The sequence below is a fragment of the Leuciscus leuciscus genome (assembly GCF_965113295.1).
Source record: "Leuciscus leuciscus genome assembly, chromosome: 10".
Classification (NCBI taxonomy): domain Eukaryota; kingdom Metazoa; phylum Chordata; class Actinopteri; order Cypriniformes; family Leuciscidae; genus Leuciscus; species Leuciscus leuciscus.
The window spans coordinates 30,324,482-30,342,237 of NC_138734.1; the positions used below are offsets into that span (position 1 = coordinate 30,324,482).

General features: G+C 36.9%; 1 protein-coding gene across 1 annotated transcript in view; it reads right to left on the reverse strand.

The window, feature by feature from the left end:
* Nucleotides 1-1,342: 1,342 nt before the first annotated feature.
* Nucleotides 1,343-17,756, reverse strand: part of tspan9a (tetraspanin 9a) — an 89,600-nt gene continuing 73,186 nt past the window's right edge. Inside the window, exons 3-6 of the mRNA XM_082181847.1 lie at nt 8,042-8,143; nt 7,782-7,913; nt 5,936-6,019; nt 1,343-2,690 (exon numbers count right to left, since the gene is read on the reverse strand). Coding sequence (XP_082037973.1) covers nt 2,619-2,690; nt 5,936-6,019; nt 7,782-7,913; nt 8,042-8,143 — 390 coding nt within the window. The 3' untranslated portion in view covers nt 1,343-2,618. The remainder of the gene's footprint in view (nt 2,691-5,935; nt 6,020-7,781; nt 7,914-8,041; nt 8,144-17,756) is intronic.

Here is a 17,756-nt window from a genome sequence, read left to right on the forward strand (position 1 = left end):
TCAGTGATTTTAAACCCCTAAAAACTGTCTGCTGGTATACACACTTTAACTCCAAAATCCATTTCTTTTGAACCGTGTCCCTTTAGGCTATGTGATACAGAAGCATTATCACTTCATTCAGCAGGAATGTAACCATTCCAACCTGATTCTTGAAACCAAAAGACAGATGGAGACAGAAAAAAGCAGAGAGAGACAGAAAAATAACACAGGCTATAAAGCTGAGGTGTGCGGAAACAGAAACACTGCAGACACTCTTTCTCAAGATGAATTATAGTTTGGAGGATTACAGTCTAACCAACACTACAACTGTGCTTGTATTTGGATCTTTTTTTTTGCTCTGTACTGTATGTGTTAAAGGCACACTATGCAAGATTTGTACCTTAATATAAAAGCTTCGAAATCATTTTGATGGTAAACGAACTCGTAGTAGGGCGAATCATTTGACGCCGCTGTCAAATCCAGCAATGCAGGTTTGAGAGGTGGCGCCACGTCAAATCTTGCGAGAATCACGGCTTGCTTTACGGCACGACGGCACATACATCAACAACATATGAAGCAGCCTCTATGGAAGACACTAGCACGCATTTCAGATGTGAATCATGGCAGAGTCGACGAAGAAAACGAAGAAAGCGCGGTCGGAAGAGTCAAGGAAAAGAAAACGACGGCTCTGTTTGAGTGGTATTTACGACAGTAACGTTAAATACAAGTACACCAGAGAAAAACGGAAACTGCATAGTGTGCCTTTATATATTGTAATGACGCAGTATTGAAACTATGTTCATAGTTCTGTTGGGTTAGCATTAGTAGTAGACTTCAAGCTTCCTACTTGAAAGAAACAGTTCATTCAAAAGGAAATTTCTGTCAGCTCATGTCATTCTGTACCCTATGGTTTTCTTCCGTGGGACACAAAAGGAGAACAGACCACCAATTTAAGTCATTATCTGGCTGGCCCACATGTAATACGTGCCCACAGAACTCCTCAGAAAGGTCCGAAGATTTCTGCAGAATTAGAACGCCCATCAATCACTACGTTTTATAAATGACCACATTTCAATCCATCTTGCCTTCCGCAGAATCGCACTAGCTTATTAAAAGTTTGTGAGTTACATTCAGTTATGAGACACTCAAGAAGCATCAATTACATCAAACCTGCTCCAAACTTTATGCTCCAAGTTTGGATATGTATACTGTAAGCAGAAATGAGATCTGCAACAGCCTCAACAGCCTCAAATGTTCCTCAACAGCCAGATTCAGAAAACTTATACAACATATTCCAAGTTTTCTGAATCCGACTGTTGAGGAAACGAGCACTAGCACTAAGTCTAAGTCTAAAGCATATGCAATCACAACTTTTCCCTATTTTTTCCTTTTGTGTTCCACGCAAAAACGAAAGTCCTTCAGGTTTGGAAAACATGATGGCGAGTAAATGATGACAGATTTTCATTTTTGGTTGAACTGCCAAATGTTAAGTCTGCCAAAAACATAAATATTACTGTCCTGGAGAAATGTGCAAACATGAACAAGGTGGAATATGCGCTATTAGGCTCTGTCTCAACGTTATTTGGGGTATAGACTTGGATATATTGAGCAAAACGTGGGGAAATGGTCAAACTCACAAAGCTCTGCATTTTAAACATGCTTGGGTCTACTTACTTGTAACCTTCCCCCATTTCTTCCATACAAACTGCACTTCATTGTCAATGCTACAGAGTTTTAGTTGCCGTTCAGTTAAAATTACCTTCTAGTGGTTAACAAAGAGGATGTTTTTGCAGGTAGGCCTATGTGGGTGGCTGGGTAATCAGATCTGTATATGGCAAAACAGTCCCTATTTGATGTATTATACTGACATTAGTTTGTGATGGTTCTCATCAGGGTGAAACTTTCGAAACGTTTCGATGCATCCTCAAATCACACATTTTTTTAAACACAAGCTTGTGTAGCAACATACAAAGACAAAGTCAGATTCCTGGTCATACCTCGCTGAAGTCAGAATACTTGTACCGCCTTCTTCCAATCATTAGGTGCAAAAAAATGACAATTATGGGGCTGGGGCAAAGTGACTTATAAAAACAAAAGTCTTGAGCCAAAAATGACAAAGTTTTCTGTCTCGTACAAAACTGCATCATGCTAAAATGGAGCTGTTTGTCATTTACACTGTAGATGGAGGTGATAATGAGCGATGCTTTTTAAATTCGTCCCACCCCAAAGGATTCCAGTCTGATGTTTTCTCATCGCTCTGTATGTTGGGCAATTTACGTATTAGTGAAGCCACGCAGTTTGTCCTCATTATTCTCCTTCCTGCAAACGTTAGTTAGTTCAAGCGTAAAATAAAGGTTCTAGAGGAGATGGAGAAAGTCAGAGGCCTCATGGGGAGGATGCTGGCCAACAGTTGGTCTTCTCATTCCTCTCTGTCCCCAGGTCTCTTTGGCAGATGAGCAGATGGGGGAGAAAGAGTGGAAGAGAGACAGACCATGACTGAAGTTTATACAGGATGGTAAGGTTTAAGCTGGGGAATAATTTGAAGAGGGGCTGGCCAGTGGTGGAAGTTAGATACAAGAGGAGGAGCTGTCCTCCAGAGTCTGTCCCATAATGGTCTCCTCCCTTGAGAAACGGCCGCGTTAGGCATCATACTTCTTCCCGCTTCTGTGGATCTGATGGAACAGTGTCATGGAAAAGGCCATCCCCAAGAGCTGAAATGACAAAATCCAAATGTAAAGGTTAATGACACGCATGAGCTTTATGTCAGCAAACACGGGATGGCTTGGTTGAATTGAGACAAAACATTGGATGTGCTCCTGATCAACACCAGAAAATGTAGGGGTCAGTATCTAACACCGAATGCATGAAATGTATAAAATATAAGGATTCATTTCATATTATAAATATGATATGTTTGTTTAAAATACACACATTACATTAATTTATAAATTTATTTATTCACCTTGTTATAAAAAAGTAAATGTAGAAATTAACAACCAAGATTAATAAATGTTGTACAAATATTGAACATTATGACACCTAATGCATTTAATAATGTTAAAAAAGTAACCTTATTGTAAATTGGTGTTTTTGCCAGTAACACATAGCATTTAAAAAAAAACTTTTTTCTTTTTAATTATTGTAGATGTTTTGCCACTTGCCGTTTGTTTATTTTCCATTTTTGTTTTTTTGTTGTTGTTTTTTTTCTTTATATAATAAAATATTTTTTAGCCATTGGGCAATTTTTTCTGAAGGGCTCTTAAAACCATGAAATGCCTTTGATGTCACAGCTCATGACAGTTGCAGTTACTTGTGAATGGTTTGGGACTGTCTTCGTGTGGTGCCATCAGCCAATCAGTGTTTGAACTTGTGTGTTTAGAGTGTGTGTATGCTAAAATCAATGCCAATGTTCATATTTAAAAAACGGTCTTTGACGAGGAAAAGTGCTTAGTACCACGTCAGGGTCTAAGAAGATGTACGCACTTTTCCTTGCGGCAGAGAGTCGGATTACTGCAGGTATTTGGAATTCTAAGCAATTCTTGCTGCTCGCCAATCTTAAGTAAAGCATTTGGACGTTGACTGGTGCTCTTTTATATGTTAATAACATTAATTAAGGGTCGTTTACAAGGCGGAGATCTGAAACCACGATCATTTGTGATTTATAAATTTCACATCTGGAAGAGAGGTGTATGCACTTTTTTTCTGATTCACATGTACGCAAATTTGAGAAATTATCATAAGATCAAATGTAGGGTGGTTTCTACGCAAACATTTTATAAATGAGGTCCCAGGTGTTTGACGTGTTTAAAAAAAAAAAAAAGTCCAGTAAGTAAAGATGGAAGCAAACAGATCAGATGCTAGTATTATAGACCTTCTTGGGAAAATTGACATCATTTTGTAAAAAAATAAAATAAAAAATTGTGAAGATACATAGTGCCATGGAGGTAAACGGAAATGTCTTGCAAATATAGGCCTACTGACTCTTTAAAGTTCATTTTTAGATCTATCCTGATACATCAAACGCACAGCGGTGGTCGACTTTCCACAGCAATTATCTTAAAGCTGCAGAACAGAACAGGAGGCGGCAACAGACTCGGTGTGTGGATTAAATCTGATTTTCTCACATCTTTGAGCTTTAAAGGTATCACATCGCTTCTTCTTTACACTATAAATTGACACAGACACTGAACTGTAAATCTTGGCAGACTCTCACACAGACGTCAGTGTGAGACTGCTGGAGAAGCCTAGGCCACTAGCAACGTCTGACAACCAGATATGCACTGTGTTCGAAAAATGTAAGGAAATTATTCCTTTCAGAATCCATGCATTTTTCAGAGAAAGAACTACAGTACACTAAAGGAGTACCATGTTTTTATAAAGCTTTTTGGGCAATGTAACTTGGAACTGATGTTCTAACTTATATACTATTCAAAGGTTTGGGTTCTATTTGATCAAAAATTACAGTAATAACTAGGGATGCACCAGATACTGTACTCTGATAACAAAAACCGATACCACAAAGTGTACAGTATACAGTGCCCGTAAAAAAGAAACACAGACAACAGCGCAAACACAGAGCAGGATTGATATATAAGAGAAGGATGTCTATTAAGTAAATGTATCTAATTAACAGAATATTAAACAAATTCAATATTCACGCATAACTGCTGTTCGTGAGTTGCTAAGCGAAACAGTATGAAGAAAACAGAAAACGCGTGTGTAACAGTATGTTGGATATGTGCAGATCCTAAAGTGACAGCAGCCTAATAACCCTACTGCTCAATGTTCATCTAACAACAAAATACAAAAAGAAAATCACCCACTGCTCTTGACTGATTGACTTTAGCAACTTTGATAAGGATTAATATTTAATTTGGACATTAAAGACTATGTAGTGTTATTTTACATTTGATGACTTTATTCAATTTCTGTACTTGAAAATTGTGATGTTTCACTGGTATCTAAAAAATGTAACCACTAGCCCAACCGGGCCAGTAGAAAAAAAAATCCTTAGCGTTGAGGTCTGCTGGAGCATTCGGTATCAGCATTGGTGCATCATTACTTTGAATGGTATATATGAATTGGGATTTTTTTTAGAAATCCCACAAATAATTGAAAAAAACAAAGCACTTACAGAGCACACATTTTAGTGACTAATAACCAGATTTGGCTGGGTTTTGCTGGATGAGATCTAAGCAAATCACTTGTGACATTTGCCCTAGCTCAGCCCGTGAGGAGGATTAGGTGGCAATTGTTTGCTTACAGGTCAGCGGTCACCTCTTAGTCCATCCTGAGAAAAGTACTTTGTAAAGACCCCTTTGTGCTATTATCCTCAATAAACTGCAGGTAATTACAGACCACGGGTTTAAGAGAACTCGTGGATTAACCGAGAGACCATCTTGGCTAATCCAATGTTTCGTATTTCTACCTTGCAATTAATGAGAGTAAACCTGATGTAAACTTTTGACGGTCGTGTAAAATTGTGAAACTGTTAAGAGATACTCTTAAATTGAGTTTGCTAACTTTAAAAGTGGCAAAATTGCCAAATTATAAAGTCAAACAAACTGTCTAAGCAGGAGTTTGGACTATCCTTAATATGTCTCGGCCAAGTTCCATGAAAAATCTTGAGTCTAACATTAATGCAAAGCACCTCCACAGAATGTACATATTAGACCTGGCTGCATTGATAATCAAATACATCGAATTCATGCTTTTTCTAGGGTTATAATGAACCAATGCAAGACATCATGTGGGACTGACAGACTTTCACTTTCTATATTACCGCGTATCAGCGAGCCCTAATGAGCAGTTCGCCCGTTTTCTTCTGAGCTGTCTGTGGGTCTCCATACATGTGCTTCACTGTTTCAGCAGAACCAGACGAGACAGGCACGCTCATTATCACCACTGCGTTTGACATACTGAGTGATGGCAAACACACCAGCACACACAATCTTACCTGAACTACCAAGATACACATGCCGATGGTTCCGAGTAGGTGCTTATTATCTTCAAGCCACTCTTCAACTTTCTCGTAGCAGCCCTGGAAGACAAGAAAAGACACAAGATGTCACAAGATCTTCTGGGTGAAAGCACTAATACAAACAGATTGTGTATGTTTCACGTTCTAATTTGCTAGTTGTTAATTCTGATTGAGAGAAAATGAGCTGAACTCCAGCAGCAGTGGAATTCATTTGAGTGCATGCATGAGAGAGCGAGCGACTGCTGCGGCTGCATTTTCAACGCGTAGTCACTGGGGGAAAAAAAGCACATTCAGCGATCTACTGGTGGCTATGCGGAAAAAAGACAAAACAGCTTTGAGTTGGCGGTGTTGTGGGATGCTTGTCATACTAAGGTACTGAAAAGAAAATCAATTTCCAGCACAACCGAAAACTGTGGTAGCAATGCTATATAATACCTTCAGATATGGCAAAACTCTTTGTGCAAACAGTCTTATGTCACTTTTTTTTTCCGTTTTTTTTTTTCGCTAATTACTCGTTCTATGAATTTAAAACAATTTATGTTGGCTAAGCTGTTTAACTTCTGGGGCTGAAGATAAATGTAACAATTAAACGGCAAATGTTTTCAGGCTAACTTTACTACAAATGTGTCCTCGTGTAATTCGCTCTCTAGAAGGCAACGGATTGGAAATCGTGACATTTGAAATTTTGTTTTGTTTCACAAACTTTCTTGTTCTGCATTAATGGAAAAAACATTGAGGATTCACTAAATGTAATTGTCTCATCTCACTCCATAAGTACCTCTGTGGTAACTTAAAAGCTGTAGAAAGACAGTGTGACAATTTGACATGTAACATCAGCTACTGATGTACATTACAGCACTGTCAATGACACAAAAATATTCCCTCAAGAGACCATTGCCCCTCCCTACAATCTCATTTAAACTTTAAAATCAGTTTTCATGAGTTAAATCAACTCCCATAGGAAAGACAAACGCATCTAGGGCTTGAGCTGTTAAGAATAAACCCTCTTTTGGCATTAAAAAACAACTGTCAGGATTGACTAAAGACACGCAATGAAAAATTAGCGCTGAAAAGGCGTGGGCACAGTTATTTTTGCGGCTGACCTTATTGCAGATGCATTTGTAGGAGTTTCCCTTCGAGACGCAACATTTATTTGAAGAGAGTACTTAAATGAATCACGCAAGGTGATTTACTAAGGTTTGCATTTGTCAATTTACTGGTATTTGTGCCATTGTTTAACGCCCAAAATAAGCATGTCTTAAAACAGACGCTAATCTGCGCGGCTCCTGGTAGGTCATTATGGAAATGATACGGCTGTGTCTGTGTTCCTTAATGTGCGCAAGCAGAACTTTCCATTTACATAGGCGCTTTTTTGGAATTGCGCTCTCACGCTAATTTGCCCTGTTTAGTAAATCATCCCCCTAGTGTCCAAAAGTGAGAATTAATACATAAAGGTACATGACTCTGGCTCTTTACAGGCGCACTTAGAGCTGCTACCTTACAGAGATGTCTTAAATCTATGGCTTTTACCGCCTTTCATTCATTAATAATAACTCTTTTCAAGGGCAGAACAGAGAAAGATAAAAAGAAATAATCTCAATTATTACCTCCAGTCCTTTCTTTCATCCTGCCTCAATTCAGAAATGTTCTTTAATGGATATAAGATTAACAATCCAAATGTATTCAAAATGAGGATGATTAAAAATGAAAGTCATGCATTTGAAATGCAGTATATGTGTATATACACTTCAAATGTCAAGGCTATTAAAGTCAAGGAACTATAACAACATTGTCATTGGTTTAAGTGCAGGTGTTCACTCACCCGTGTCCAGAACATGTTGGTGGAGTTGCGGCCACACTCCTGATAATGCTCTTGACAGCAGCGGTCGGGAACCACCTTTTCTTTCAGAGCCTCGTGCCAATCTGTGTACCCGGTTACTCCACAACACTTCCACTGTCGGGCAGGGGGACAATGATACATTTAATTAATAACCAGGCTAGATTAAGTTCCAGATATTGCGGTGTATATTAAGAGACATATTTTCAAAATTCTCAACATAATCATAATTTCACAAAGAGTACCTCAGCTTGGATGATATTCCAGGCATTTCTCAGCCCAATGTTGTTGTCTGTGTTGTAGAGAGCAAGACCATCTTTCAAGTCCTGCTTTGCGTTCTCACTGACCTGTGAACAGCAGAAGAAAAAGTTCAGTCATAGTCAATCACAAATCTAATCTTGACAGTACCAATATTTCAGAAAGACCACTTGAATTATACTTATTCAATTAAAATAGATTTGACAAATTAATAATAATAATTTATTTTATATATATATATATATATATATATATATATATATATATATATATATATATATATATATATATATATATATATATATATATAACATGCCCGCCCTACAATTCTCCCTACAATCTATATATATATATTATATATGTATGTATGTATGTATGTATGTATATATATATAATATATATATATATATATATATATGTGTGTGTGTGTGTGTGTGTGTGTGTGTGTGTGTGTGTGTGTGTGTGTGTGTGTATGTGTATGTATATGTATGTATGTATATATATATATATATATATAAAACACACACTGTTGTTTCACCTTAAAGTGTTTATGTTGCCTTGAAATTTTAAGTTTAGTCAACTCAAATACCCAAGTTGTCAATTAGTAGAACTTTGCATTTCAAGTTGACTAAACTTGAATTCAAGTGGTTTGGATGTATAAATGTAAATGTGTAAATATAAGCAATGTGAGGAACAGATTGCAAATAGTGAAGAACAATATGCAAGTCCTGAGAGAAATATTATCTGCTTGCCTACCCTAATAAGGAGCGTCTATTTAGTCAATACCTTCCATCGGATTCTTGACTATGTCAAATTAATGTAATTAGCATCATTAATTGAATGGCTGAGTAGAGCGTAAAAAAAACATGCCATCATTGACGCCGGAGGACGACATACTCATATACGCCACTCTGGAATCACTTCCCCTCGGCTGTGGCAGATAAATATTTCGCTGGCAGTTTTAATGAGGTGTACGATCTCACATTAGTGGTTCAGTGCACTCTGGCCCAGAGCGACGGTAGTGCGGGGTGATTACTGTTTGACAGAGCGGTGGTCCTGATATAGACGCACGCCAGATTAACATCGTTTCACCCAAGAGAAAAGAGAAAACACAATATTCTGGAATTTCAGGCATATTTCAGTGAATGATAGTCTCTATCACAGAGCCATAAATAAGATATATAGAGCTAATATCTACAGTTTTAACATGATCTATTGTCTAAGTTTTTTATTGCTGTTGTATTTATTGTATTATCACAACACTCCCTGTTTTGCTCACATCTAAAAGACTCTGAACTTCTGAAGAAATTGTAACTGGTGCCTTTGCATGATGCTAGATGGTGGTGCTAGATGATGGTGTGGATGGTTGTCAGGAGTCAGGACATTGCCAGGTGGTTGCTTACTATCCCCAAAAAAGCCCATCAAATTTCTATAATTTTCTATCATTCCTAGATATGATTTGGGACCCTTAATTGATGCAAATCTATTGGATCTTTTTTGCCCAATTTATCATCGTCCATACAAATCATGAATTAAAGCCCTTACAACAGTAACATCAGAGTTCTGCTCAATAAGCCACACAATTTATAGGGACAGTTCACCCAAAAATGGAAATTCTTTTATCATTTTCTCACTCCATCATTTTTTTTCTCCATAGTATGGAAGTCAATGGGACCCAACAAATGTTTGATTACCAACATTCTTCAAAATACCTTATTTTATGTTCAGCAGAAGAAAGAAATTCATACAGGTTTGGAACAACTTGAGGATAGGGAAATGGGAGAACTATCCCTTCAATATCATTCATGTCCCAGGGAACACACATGGTTTCAAAATGTAATAAATAATAATAATAAAATAATAAAAAATATATACATTTGAAACACATTTTGGATAAAAGTGCCTGCTAAATGTACCTAATATAGCAAATAATAATACTAAACTGAAACATTCATGCTGTGAAACATATTTAAACGCAGAGGGAAATTAATGAATGAAGAGTATGAAATTTAATTCTGCTAATCTTTCCAAAAATATGTGGAAATTATATTCTCCGGAGACCCTATTATGTGAATATATATCTTTATTTTTGCCTTCATTCCAGGGATCGATGAAAAGGATCATGATGAAATAAATTCAGCCAATGATGCAGAACGGCGGCAATAACACTCAGTCAAGACAAGATATTAAAAAGCTGGTAGAAGGCATATGTCTTTCACTGGAGTGTACACTCATTAGTGCCAGACATATTTCCTGGTGGGTGCACTGTGTGAGTAGCCACGTTTCAGAATGGAGAATAAAACGAAAGGTGAATAAGCACATCATCCTTCTCCACGGAAACATCTTGAGACCTCCGAGTCTCATTATACAAGAATACATCAAAGCACACTCTCAACTCCATCAGGGAACACTGTGACATCACTCCTTTCACGTCCTGCTTGGAACACATGATGATCACAACTGTTTGTTAATGGCTGTTCTTTTATACCTAAATAAAAGCGTCCCAATTGCACAGCACACAAGACTCTCATATTCCACACGGTCTAAAGACTTATAATAAATTCTTAACCAGCTTGTGCCTGAAAAAGGCATGCAATTCTGTTCATCCTGTTAAAACAGTAAAATTGCATGTCTAATGGAGGGATGTTACATGTCCGACTAAGCCTCGCTAATGCCATGAGCTGAGGGTTCCTAGAAAATTGCATTTTATTTATTTATTTATTTATTTTTTACAATCATTTATTTTCTCACAGCGCATCTATGTTCTCTAAATACTTTAAAGTTTTGTGGTCAGTAATACTTTTTTGAAAGAAATTAATACCTTTCTTTAGCAAAGCTGCATTAAATTGATAAAAAGTGACAGAAAAGACATTTCATTTTACATAAGATTTCTATTTCAAACAAACTTTCTATTTATCAAAGAATCCTGAAAATATATTAAAAAAATTGTTTCCACAAAAATATTAAGCAGTTTTATAAACAGTTTTCAGTATATATTCACCAAGTCAGCATATTAGAATGATTTCTGTGACACTTAAGACTGGAGTAATGATGCTGAAAATTCAGCTTTGCATCACAGGAATAAATTACATTTGAAAGTATTTAAAAATAGAAAACAGTTATTTCAAAATGTAATAATATTTCACAATATTACTGTACTTCTGATCAGAAAGACACTCTGGGACAGCCTGGGAACAGCAAATATGTATCCCGTAATCACAAATTTTTAATCACAAATGTATTTAATTGAAATTCATCAGTCAAAGGGTGTGGGAATATATTTCATGAAAGGTTTAATGTTATTATAAAGCACATCATCGTTGGAATGTATCAGGCATGTCAAATAATCTTTCTTCTCATCCAGAAACCCATAAAGAGGGCTAGATGAGGATATTCAAATGACTCTATTTTCTGACAACAAAAGGAAGCTGTCCTATCCTCGCCTTCCGCAATGATAAATATCCTGTCACTGAAATGAAAAGTATCGGTAAGGTGTTGCTCTGATCATATATTCTGCTCTAGACACCATCTTGCAATCCCTAAGGGATGAGCTATGCTAATGCAACATACTGTTAGGAGCATGAACTGCAGAATTCTGAATTACTGTTATGCAGAAAGTTAATTTGAGTTCATGGGAAGAGTGCCAGTAAACGAACGGTTACTGTAAGGAAGTCACGTTCGGACTGTCAATCTAAATCTACACTAAACAGGAAGAAGCAAAAACTATTCAGATGAATGAACTCCAGTCCAATTGTTTATCAATATTTTATTTGTTCTGGGACAAGAATAGAATAATCTGCCAGACAACACGTGCAAAATTTGTATTATTAATAGGTTCAAGGATTTGAAACCTACAACTTCTCATATCATTAGCATATCATATCACTACCAAGAGCCTTTATATGCACTATTACATCCTTTACTAGTGCTAAAAAAGTGAATGGAGCATATGTTTCCCATGGCCTGTGGCTGCTTGTAGCTAATGCATAGCTCATTAGGAGTTTGTATACCTGGCCTTGGGTTCTGTTTAAATAATGTCTGTCCAGTTGGATACAGTCTCAGAACACACGGTCCAAAGCCATTTCAGCCAGCGCAAGCATCTGGATCGTGTGAATGACCTAGCGGCTCTCGGTGTTTGATTTGTAATCATTCCTCTCATTGGTTTCCTATGTTCTCAGGCAACTTGTTAATGTAAAGATGTTAGTGTTTGTTTGGAAATGTGGAGGGTTTGACCAGAGGGTCAGTTGTTAGATGTAGCTAACGGATGACATCATTATCTTCTATACCAAACATTCTTGGGGTAAACTGGGAGCGGAAACCAGAGCGAATGCTTATACAGAGAGAAAACTGTGTGCTTTTCTTTTGGTCTCGTGTGTGTTTGAGTCTCCAGAGTGTGGATGGGTTTGGACAGGTTTGTCATATTATTGCCCTGGGGACTTGGGTTTGTGGAGATGTGGCAGCACACTGTGTGTGTGTGTGTGTGTGTGTGTGTGTGTGTTGAGGAAAGCCTGCTGTTTACTAAAGAGTAGAGGAAGAGGAAGATGAGGTCAGACAGCAGATTATTCACTGTCCATCAACTCTGCCTATGCCAAAAAAAATTTGGGGGGGGGAGAAATTTACAGAATGCAAACACACACACACACACACACACACACACACACACACACACACACCTAAATCCTAACCAAAAGGGATAGTTCAAACAAATAAAGGAAGATGTTATAAAATTGGTTAATATGACTCTTATGACCCTGTATTCCAAGTCTTCTGAAGTCATACAATAGGTTGGTGTGATTCATTAATTGAGACTCCTCATAAGAATTTCATAAGAGTTCATGTGAGAAGTGAGTTATCAGTTCCAACAGGTCTGAATGATTTGTTCATTAATCAAACTGTTTCAGTTTTCGAGTTCAACTCACTGACTCAATGATTCTCTTGTAGTAGCAGTCAGAGGGTGGGAAGATTATATCAATGAATGATATCAGTGTTCCTCACCAAAAAAACTGTCTTATGACTACAGAAGACTTGGTATATAACTGTAGCATGCATGTCATATAGACAACTTTTATGATTCGTTTATGGTTATTATTTTTATTTTTTGCATACTCGTTTAATGTTTGACATGAAAAAGAAAGACCAGTACACTATTTAAAATGTAAAATTCTGATGGTTTGTATCACATCACTGTATTTTTTGTTTTCTTTTAATGACTGGACCTTTATATACATTTATAGTGGCCTATTTTACTGTCAGGAGCAAAAATAATATTAAAACATTGTAATGTCACATACAAATGTATTCAATTTTGTAACAATTTAGATAATCTTTTCAAATATAATCAAATGAAAGTTTAATTCATTTTATTTGTGGCAAGATTACCGTTTAAATTAAAACATGTAAGAGACTTGTGTGATATTCCTTACATTTCTTTAATAAATTGTATTATTATTATTACTACTACTACTTGCATTACATTACAAACTGCTGTGCAATGGTAATACATTTCTTTCAGAATTTCTTCAAGTTAGACCAAACTTTGATTTTGTCAGATTGTAATGAAGACCTTTGAGTTTTTCTGTTTTAATAAACTGCATTATCATCATCATCACTACTACTACTTGAAGTAATATTGTGCAATGGTAATATATTTCTGTTTTAATTTCAAGTTTCACATTTCTTTTTGACGGGCTGTCGTAAAGACCTTTTAGTTTCCATGTGTATATGATGCTCGTGAAGTTAACACTTAGACTAGCTCTGCAGATGAAGTTCATGTGTTCATGTTCTCAAATAGTGAGACGGCAGATGCCCAAATGCCAGATCGCGGCAAAATCCCACAAGCGTCACTACTTTGATTGTTCCTTATCCATGTAACATTCAGCCGTAAATTAAATATTAATGTTAGTTAGATTATGTTCATTATATGTCTACCTGATTTAGGCCGACATGCAGAACATGCAGACTCTTTTTGAGCTTTAATCATTTACAGAAACTATAGTCCATATCGCAATTTGATTCACTGCACAGCCCTACTTTTGATTTATTCATTCAAAAATTGTGTGACATTCAGCTTTATACAGTAAGTTCCATTTGTGACTGGATTCAGTGATTCTCTTTGCATTTTCTGCATCACAGAAATCAAATGGCTCTACATCGTATTTGCCATGTTAAAGAGAGTTAGTTATGTGGCTTATTTATTGTTGTGTTATAACGTTATAAGCATTTGTAAGATAGGTATGCATATAGAGGTCTCCTCTCAATACACTCTACATAGAGCTCTTCGTGGCCATTGAATAGATGCAGCAACTGTTTCAGCTATTGCAGTATTTGAAAAAGACATATTGTTTGCCAAATTGAAATTGGTATACCGGTTCATGTCAGTGCCCAGCACTAGTTAGTGACCGAATTTTCATTCTAGGATGAACTATACCATTAAAAAACACATTTATAATTGCACTTTATTAGCACTTTGGAAATAATGTTCCATTAGCTCAAATAAGAGCTTTTCTGTCTAAGTGCCTGTCATGAGATGGTAATTTCCAGCCCAGATGATGGGCCAGACTCATTATCAGCAAGGGGAAGTCTGGTCATGCTGTGAGCTGGCAAGATACGCGCAGTGTGGGACCTACTGTCACGCCGTCAGGTGCTTTGAAACCTGGCATGGAGTCCTTAGAAACCCTGGCTGGCCGCCTCACCTGATCAGGCACTTTACAGGACACATTTGCTACTTTAAGCTCCAGAAGTGGAAAATGACTGTTTATATAGTCAAGCCTGATGCAAATCATTTTAACACTGGCACATTCTGTGTTGATTTGTTTACCGCAAGTAAATTGGCTTAATTCAGAGCCAAAATCAGCAAGTAAACAAGCAACCACAATCATGCTACCACATGAGATCACAAGCTTAAAACTTCCAGAATCAGCTTAAAAATGACAGGAAACACAATAGACACCAGTGTTTTGTGCGACTAAATTATGATACGAGTTTGGGGACCTTTAAAATGGTACCTGGAGTTTTACTTCTCATCAAAAATAGCCTCAACCCATCCTCTGCACATGTTGGTCGCAACTCGTTTTTAGAGCATCCCTAATTGTGTCTGTTTTACTCATGTAATGGCACAACATTAGACGCTAAAAAATGTTAGTCATCAATGGATTAAACCGTAACCACAGCTGAGGAGGCGAAAGTGTGCAGTAATGCTCTTCATCCGTCTCTGTAAGCCTATCCGAAAAATCACGCTACTGTGCTTCCCCCTTTTCAAACCAGCTAATATGGCTTCATTTGGCCACCGTCCTGCGGCACACACGCTGGAATGAGGTCATGAGCTTAAAGACGGATGCTCTAATCTGGTGCCTAGCCTTCGCCATCTGCTGCAGTCAGATGGTGGGTCATTGGAGGGTCCACGTGTGTGCTTTAATCCACAGCGTTCATGTACACTCAGAGGTGAAGACCTACTATACCTTTGTTTCTCCAACATACCACAGCAGGAGGGAAGCATCTTGCTGAGTTTAAGATTGAGGAGGGCAAAGACATCACTACTGAAACTTTACATCTCTCAAATTATGAATCTAAAAAAATTTCTGATAGTTTGGAATTTTGTAAATTTGACATTTAATAAATTAGATTTTTGTGGGATATTTATACATTCAAACACACACACTACAGCAAGTATATATTTATCTCAGAGTCACAAACTATATTTCTTATTCTCATGAAACAGCTGAAGAACAGTTTTGCTGCTTAATATTTACAGTATGTGGAAGCAATGATACCGTTTTTGGGATTCTCTGTTTTCAAAGGTCAAAAGTACAGCATTTATTTGAAATATATGCTTTTTTTAACAATGAAAAAGTCTTTGTCCACTTTTGATCAATTTAATATTATTAATATTATTTAATATTATAATATATATATATATATATATATATATATATATATAATATATTTATATATATTTATATATTATGTTACCTGAGCAAACATTTTAGCAGACTCGGTTTTAACATTTTGTCTGTGGTTTGTACAGAATAAGAGTGCTTTCATACATTGCCAGCATGACTTTTTTCCTTAGATGTGATAATGACTGCCTTGTGATTTGGAGATCAAATATTGGAGTCAATTAAACATTCCTCTGATCGCTCACGCCATTCTGTGCGAACGGAGTGGCAGGTTTTTGAGTGATGGGAGTACCCCTGCTGCCCAGTTCAAGTGGTGGAGAAATGAAAGAGACGTGCTCACAACCCTGTGCAGTTGATAGAGAGCTCTATATCTTATTGTCCCTTTCTTCTCTCTGAAGTATCTCCCTCATCACAGTGTGTTAAAGGTCATAGTTGTATCTTATATCGTTTGTACGAACAACATCAATACATGGCTGGGATGGTCTCAGAATGGTCTTTAAGGCGAGACACTACAGGTGAATAGGGTAAAAAAAAATTTAAATAATAGATATCACCATGAAACTTCCTCAGTTGATTACTTACACAAGTATATAAAAAAAATGTATTACAAGTTTTAGAAATTTGTATGTTTAATTATGCAAATTAGGCATTATCTCATTAAATATGCACAATTTTGCATTTATTTTCGGTAGATAGATCTGAACATATGATAAAGCCAGGTGCAAAATTCTTTTTTCATTTTGTTTACACACAAGATGAAAAAAAAAATTCAGAGGGATTTCAGGATATTATGCTTTCAATACCTAGGGAATCAAAATATACTGTCCATAGCCTTAAAAAATCGATTTTCGCCTTTTTTTTTTATTAAAATGTCACATAAATCAGGCCAGGAATGATTTATTAACCAATCCCTCTGAAAATATCTTCAGAATACTGCTAAGTGTATAACTGGAAAGTTTGGTGTACATAGGTGCTACATAGGCTGAGATGTTTGTACTGGAGAATGACAAAAACTAATTTTGAGAAAACGGCAGTTAAAGATTTAAATAGCTCTAAACAAGATTTCGTCGTTAGCTTTAAATCTCCCTTTGGACATTCACGATTGGTTACTGACAGAAAGGAAATGCCCATATTTGGGTTACATACCGTTGTGCAGGAGACTCAGAGCTTTACAACGATACCGGTCATGACAGACTTCAGTGAACAGACGGAACTCGGCATGTCGCGTTGGAATGCTAACTTGGTAAATTCGGGAGAAACTTACCCCCGCAAGTAAATAAAATGTAATAAAATAAACATCTTAATGTATATTTTCAACATTTTCTTTATAGCAGCTTGAAAGAACACATATTGAAGGAGTAAACTAGCCCAAAATCTCAAAACTGACCACTGCATGAAAAATCTATGTTTTTGCCTGCCGTGTCTCGCCTTAAAGACTAATACATGTTGGAAACACTGCTTTCAGTCTAGCTTACTTCATATGAAGGTACAACCTTGAGTCTACACACAATATAGCGATAGAAAAGATGTGTGCTTGCAGAAAGAAACTCAATACAGACAGGAGCAAGCAGAGAATTCTTATGCTTGAAAAAATGTGCCGTTCATTTTGCTACTAAAACGCAGTCTCGGTTTGCGGTTTGCGGTCTACGGTTGAGTGTGAGTTACACGCTCCGATAAGACAACCAGGCAGTCCTCGTACATTGGAGAGATAGGCAGATCCTAATCTCTAAATGGATTGTGGGTAAGTGAATTACTTTAGCTTCCACAGAGAGCATGGCAAACAGAGTGAATAATGAACCACCCAGAA